Consider the following 6,609-nt stretch of genomic DNA (forward strand, 5'->3'; position numbering starts at 1 on the left):
GTGTGACACAAGGTTGCAGAGGTGTCAGTGGAAAGAAATGTGCAAAATAAAACACCTTGAACACAGAGGAGAAGAGCAAGAAGCTTGATCTAATAAGAATCAGCAGTGGTGGATGGTACATTTTTCTAAGCAGATCTTACATGCTTAGTGCTTGTTTTATAAACATCTGTGTTACAGGTGTGTGTATATATATGATGTTGAAGGTTGGCTGGACATCAGCTTTGGATAATATAAAAGTGCACCAGCTTAGTAGAGGGCACTGGACACCTTCATCTAACTTGGTCTCAGAACTTAGTGACATGATCAAACTTTACTAGAAAGCCAGAAGAAAGTAGTCCCTGTTCAGCTGATGCACAGACCTGTGTGCATCTGAAGACAATACACAGTCCAGGGCTTTGACTTAGAGATGACAACAATTGGACCTGTGAGGGCTAACACAGATGTAAAGGCATGTTTTTGTCCTCATGTTTGTGCTTGGAATTTGAAAAGAATTTTTTTGTAGTCATCTGCAAGTACATTCACACTGTTCATTTCATGCAGAAGGCCTAAGATGGTGGAGTGTGTGTATGTTAATGGAGTGTACTGAGTGATGCACTAGCTCCAGGCTGAGCATTTTTAGGCTGATTAGTGATTCCATGGCTAGTGATAATGCCAACAAAAGTTTACATGCATCAACTTGAGCAACGTAGAAGTGCCTCAGCATAGGAAGAGGTGGTAAAACAGAGTTAAGCTTAGCTGGGGAGATGGAGATTAAGAATTTGTTGAAGACAACGGGTTAGTTCTGTTGAGAAAAGTATTTTGTGTTTAGGCTAAAGTTTTTAATCAAAACTGAAGTGGAATATGTGTTCTTCATCCTCAAATTCTTGGCATCCCCACGGGCTCAGGTTTCAAGCTGCTTGCCTGAGATGTGAGGAGTCTCATGTCCCTTCTTTGTATCCAGATCCTGCACTTGAATATACAGAACAACTAAACAGAAGGGGGCTATAGGTTAGAATCATAGAATCATTTAGGTTGGAAAAGACCTCTAAGATCGTTGAGTCCAACCCATGAAAAAGCTTAAAAGTGGTAAATATGCCAAGCTCCTCTTTCCCTGCAAACCCGTACTCCTATAAGGCCGTGCCTACCGCGTTTTGTCCTGCTGCAAAGCAGCCTACAGTTTGTTACCGCCGGACGTTTGGCCGAAGGATGCGTCCCGGTGTGCCCGCTGTACCCGCTGTGCCCGCTATACCCACTGTGCCCGGTGTTCCCGCTGTACCCGCTGTTCCCGCTGTGCCCGCTGTGCCCGGTGTTCCCGCTGTTCCCGGTGTTCCCGCTGTGCCTGCTGTGCCCGCTGTTCCCGCTGTTCCCGCTGTGCCCGGTGTTCCCGCTGTTCCCGGTGTTCCCGCTGTGCCCGGTGTTCCCGCTTTTCCCGCTGTTCCCGGTGTTCCCGCTGTTCCCGCTGTGCCCGCTGTGCCCGGTGTTCCCGCTGTTCCCGCTGTGCCCGGTGTTCCCGCTGTGCCCGGTGTTCCCGCTGTTCCCACTGTTCCCGCTGTGCCCGGTGTTCCCGCTGTTCCCGCTGTTCCCGCTGTGCCCGCTGTACCCGCTGTGCCCGGTGTGCCCGCTGTACCCGCTGTGCCCGGTGTGCCCGCTGTTCCCGCTGTTCCCGGTGTTCCCGCTGTTCCCGCTGTGCCCGGTGTTCCCGCTGTTCCCGCTGTTCCCGGTGTTCCCGCTGTGCCGAGGGGGAGCGGCGGGGGCGCGGCTGCCGCGGTTGCCGCTGGGGGGCGCTGTTGCGGCGGAGCGGCCGCGCGGGGGGGCCGCGGGACCCGCCCCCGGAGCCGCCGCCGCTCCGGGATCGTCCCGAGCTTCGGCCCCGGGATCAGGTGAGTGGCGGTGTGAGCACCTCGGGCTGACCGTGCGTGCCCGGCATGGCAACGATTCCTTCTAAAAGGAGAGCAGGGGACTGCCTCTGCCTTCCTCTGCTCTGGTGGCTGTCCTGCTTCCCTGGTACTGGTCCTGAGCAAGGTACCATCCCTCTTCCCCAGCACCCTTTTCCCGCTAGAAGGCTCAGCATGCACTGCGATGTTGCCTTACTTCTGGTACAACAACAATCCTACCATACAGAGAGGGAGAAGAGGAGGAAAGAAAAAGAATTTTTCCCTCTGCTGCTGTATTAATTTCAGTATGTTGATTCCAGTTTTCTAATTTTCTGCTAACTTCTCCTCATTTTCCTACCCACGGTAGTATTTGACTTTACCTTGTAGCTTGTACCTAACAGTGCAGCCTGGGGTAGGTGCTTGCGTCTTGTGCTCATGTGGAATCTATTTAAGACCCTTTGTGGGGCCTCATTCCAAACTATGTGCCCTTCAACCTAAACTCTGTAGCAGGAGTCTCGAGCTTTTGAGAGAACCATTTAGATTCTTGTAACACATGGGAAAGTTTGGCAGCATTGTAAGTTGAGTGAAAAAAGCTGGGGTTGTGTTGCTGAATTAGGTACGGAAAGGATCTGTGTGTACTCGGTCTTTTCTTCGCGTTGTTCCTTACGCTGACCAAGAAACTGAAGTGAGCGAAACGGAGATGTGTCATAAGTGCGTTTTGGTGGCCGAGCCAAACGGCTTGGACACGGTTTGTGGAGGATGAGGGTTTGCCCTCTCTCATGCGTGAGGATTCACTCTCCCGAGCGCAGCCGCTCGGTGAGCGGGGCCGGGATCCCAGCGGGGGGGGCCGTGCGGCGGAGCCCATTCCCGCGGGGCCCATTCCCGCGGAGCCCATTCCCGTGGCGAAGCCCATTGCCGCGGGGCCAGGTTCGGTGCGGCCCCGGCTCTGGGCGGCGCCAGCCACCCAGGTAAGTGCTGCTCTCTTGCGCCTTGCTTGGGATTTGTGTTGCAGGGTATACTAGTAACAGGACTGCAGAACTCCGTTATTCTTCCTTAAGGGACCTCAGAATATTTTTCTATGACCTAAACAGCAGGCAAAATGCCTATTCTTTAAAATTTAGTTTGTAGGTAGCAGTGGTTCTAAAACCTGACATGGCTGTAGGGATTAGTCAGGGGAGTGTCTTTAAGATAGTTGAGCAACTACTGTCAATCTCCCTTTAGGCAGACATGGAATACCATATAGAATAAATTTAGTCCCTTCATAATTCTAATGAAATAGAGAATCATGTATCCCACCTGGGAAACTTAATTTCTGATTGTAGCTATATAAATCAACAGAAATCACATGAATATTCTCACACCCAGATGATGATTATGTTACAAATGCATTTTTCATGTCCTTATTGTGAAATAGAGATCAGGATAAAATACAGTCAGAAGATTGATATTAAGCTCTTGGTTATAGATCCTCATCTGTTAGATTGGTGTCTCTTAATGGGTTTTAATTTCACTACAATTAGTAGTCTGAATTAATTGAATTCAACAAAACAGTTTCACAATAGCAAAGAATCTGAATTTATTTCCAAAATGTATGTGGGACAGGTAGACCTGTCTCCAACAAAGAAATTCTGATTGCCTGAATAATAGCACAGCTAATGTTACTATTTCAGCAAACCCCTCAAAGCCTAAGGAAAGAGCAAAATCTTCCTTAAGAGCAGAATCTACTGAAGAGAAAATGGTTGAGACTGAGAGCAAACTTAAGTGTTACAAGTTCATGCATATTCAGAAAAGCTCACTGCTAATTAATAATTCTTAATTATCGAGAAGCAAGGAAAATCTGTCTCCCATTTCCCCCATCAGATTTCTTTTTTGATTAGCAAAGAGCTAAAATCATCGGAACAAGCTAATAAAGTCATCCAGGAAGTTGAGCTCATTTCCAACAGCAGAATAAATTCTGTACCTACAAAAGAAGTGAGTTCATAGGAAGCTGATGGCAAGCTTTGTTTCCCTAAGTGTTCAAAGCTTTGTTTTTCTTTTTCTAAAAGCACAAAAGAAGTGATGTCTTAGTGGTTAAATCAAAACCTCCATCATTTACCCCTAAAATATTTTTAGCAAATTAGAAAAGTTAGGAGTCAAGCCTGCTAGTTTCTGTCTGCAATGTGCTTGCCTGTGGTCACAGGGAGATCCTTTAAAGGATATAGGTCTAACTGGTGCACCTTTTAATTGCTTACATTAGTTTGATACTTGGGTAATGGATGATTTCTATATCATCAATCTCAAAGACCTGTGGAGTTGTGGAGTGAATCTTGTAATAATGCAATAATAGTTGTCACTAGGTATCTGTCTGGAAGCATAGTGAGGTGTTACCTTGTATTGTTCTCCAAAGCAGGGAGATACTTTGTTCTTCAAAAGTTGTTAGCTCAATTTTGCATCTACTCTAAAATTTTTTCATGTCAAGTACAAGTGCATGAAGGAGAACATGGCCTCAAAAGTAGGTGGAGACAAGTCACAGCCACCACATTCAGACTGGGAACACAGTGTAGGTCACCTTAAGGTTCTGACTAAGCCTGTTGTATAACCAAGGGATCATTAAGAAAACATGTATTTGCACACATCCATTACTGACCACATGACCGACAAGTCAGACCAGGTGCTTAGGTACCCATACATCTTTGGTAGCAGTCACATATTAAAAAAAAAAGCTGATTTGTATTTCCTTACCTATAAAGGCAAAAAGATAACGAAGGATGATGACACAGTTTAAAATTAGTAACAAACAGCAATTTTTCAAGTGTCTGCACTAAGTGGAGTGTTTTCCATCCCTTTTTCTTTGAATTCCATTGTTAGGAGTTCTCCACTTCTGCTTGTGTTTCCTACTTTGCGAGTCTCTCGTAGAGCTCTGCGATTACTTTGCCCAGCTAATTCTGCTCTGAGATTGTAATGCATTATATCATCTCTATACAGGAAAGGAACTTCCTCTTTAAAGCGGCACGTTACTATGTAAGGAGGATTTCTGATGGGGCGGAGCTATTTCTTGAGCAGATAAAGGCTGCGGGATTAACAGCCCTCTCAGACTGCGATCAGCATGAACTGCAGCCTGCCAGACGGAGCGCTGCTCCACTACACGATGGAGGGACGGCGGCACAGGCTGTGCCTACAGTCTCTTTGGGACTTTGTCGCAGCAAAGGAGCCATTGATCAAGTCACCATTTTTTCCAGTGCTGTTTTCTTTTACAGCATACATGGCTTTCTGTCTTCCGTATATTGCACTGGACTTCTTAAGCATTAGACTACCAAACTTGAGAAAATACAAAATCCAGCCGCAGAACTATCCAACGCTTGGAATGATGGTGCCTTGCATTATTCAAAGTGTGTATCACCATGTTATGTTGATCTTCCCAGTGACATTTCTCCACTGGTATTGGAGACCAATGAATCTACCAGTGACAGCTCCAGCGCTACCTGAGGTCCTGCTGCAAGTAACAGTTTGCCTGCTGCTATTTGATTTTGAATATTTCCTGTGGCATTTGCTTCATCACAGGGTGCCTTGGCTCTACAAGACCTTCCACAAGGTGCATCACAAGCACGTGTCGACGTTTGCCCTTACTACACAGTATTCCAGTGTATGGGAGTTACTCTCACTGGGATTTTTTGCTGCTATTAACCCACTGCTCCTTGGATGCCATCCTTTGACAGAAATGATTTTCTTCCTTGTAAACATTTTTCTGTCAGTAGAGGACCATTCAGGATATGACCTTCCATGGTCAACTCACCGACTTGTACCTTTTGGTTTGTATGGAGGAGCACCACATCATGATCTCCACCATCTGAAATTCAAATCAAACTATGCTCCTTATTTCACACACTGGGACAAACTCTTCGGGACATTCACCAAGTCACATTCTAATTAAGAATGGACAAACTCATATTTTTTATAGACTGAACTGGGACATTATTTTTTTAAAGACCTACAGAAGATTGTATATTTGAATCTGCCTGTTAAAGCAATAGCTATTTATAACAAAGCCTCTTAATATATGTGTATTTGTATGTGTACTTGGAACTGCCTGTGTTAAATGACTGCAAATGGGGAGGTGAATATGTGTTGCTTAAATTTGAGTCAAAGGTTTAAGGGAAGCATTAAGAGACATTCTCTCTTTTTTCCTTCTTTCCGGCTTTCATAAAGCATGTATCATATTACTGTATGATGTTTTATACATACGCCAGAACAATTATCTTACTGTTGTAGGATGATTTATGATGTAAACAGAAAAGGTACACATCATGGATTTTTGTAGAGTTTAATCTGCCAGAGCATATTACTGCGCAATGATATTGTAAAATATTGCTGCCAAACCAGGGTAGTTGGCTAACTGTGCAATAATTTTCATATTTATATTTTCAACCTTGATGTACTGTCTGTTTTTAATAGAAAATAAATATGGTCATTCTTTTAAAATCATATTATGTTTCATTTTATTCATTCCTCTATTCATATTAGGAACATGTATGATTCCTTTTGTATAGGTGTCATTTATTTGAATTCTAGACTTACAGAATTGTTTAGGTTGGAAAAGACCTCTAAGATCTAGTCCAACCATTACCCTAACTCTGCCAAGTCCACCACTAAACCATGTCCCTGAGTGCCACATTTACACACCCTTGAAATATCTCCAGGGATGGTTAGTGAGCCACTTCCCTGGGCAGCCTGTTCTAATGCTTGACAACCCTTTTGGTGAAGAAGTTTTTCTTAATAT

General features: G+C 44.8%; 1 protein-coding gene across 4 annotated transcripts; it reads left to right on the forward strand.

The window, feature by feature from the left end:
- Positions 1-1,023: 1,023 nt before the first annotated feature.
- CH25H (cholesterol 25-hydroxylase) lies at positions 1,024-6,300 on the forward strand. Of its 4 annotated transcripts, none has more exons than XM_051800732.1 (2): positions 1,024-1,859; positions 4,818-4,986. In XM_051800732.1, the coding sequence occupies exons 1-2, from the start codon at positions 1,072-1,074 to the stop codon at positions 4,855-4,857; spliced, it is 828 nt and encodes a 275-aa protein (XP_051656692.1). In that variant the 5' UTR covers positions 1,024-1,071; the 3' UTR covers positions 4,858-4,986. The 4 variants fall into 4 exon arrangements, with proteins under 4 accessions (XP_051656692.1, XP_051656693.1, XP_051656694.1 ...); XM_051800733.1 differs by lacking the exon at positions 1,024-1,859 and adding an exon at positions 1,871-2,001 and having other exon boundaries at positions 2,470-6,300; XM_051800734.1 differs by lacking the exon at positions 1,024-1,859 and adding an exon at positions 1,871-2,001 and having other exon boundaries at positions 3,524-6,300.
- Positions 6,301-6,609: the final 309 nt, after the last annotated feature.

The sequence above is a fragment of the Manacus candei genome, unplaced genomic scaffold (assembly GCF_025592945.1).
Source record: "Manacus candei isolate 608988 ecotype Guabito, Panama unplaced genomic scaffold, ASM2559294v1 h1tg000050l, whole genome shotgun sequence".
Lineage (NCBI taxonomy): Eukaryota > Metazoa > Chordata > Aves > Passeriformes > Pipridae > Manacus > Manacus candei.

Excerpts from the sequence above, each read along its gene's own strand:
- CH25H (XM_051800732.1), top strand. The coding sequence starts at position 1,072 with ATGCCAAGCTCCTCTTTCCCTGCAAACCCGTACTCCTATAAGGCCGTG. Across the intron at positions 1,860-4,817 it reads AGCTTCGGCCCCGGGATCAG|GAAAGGAACTTCCTCTTTAA; the intron begins GTGAGTGGCGGT and ends ATCTCTATACAG.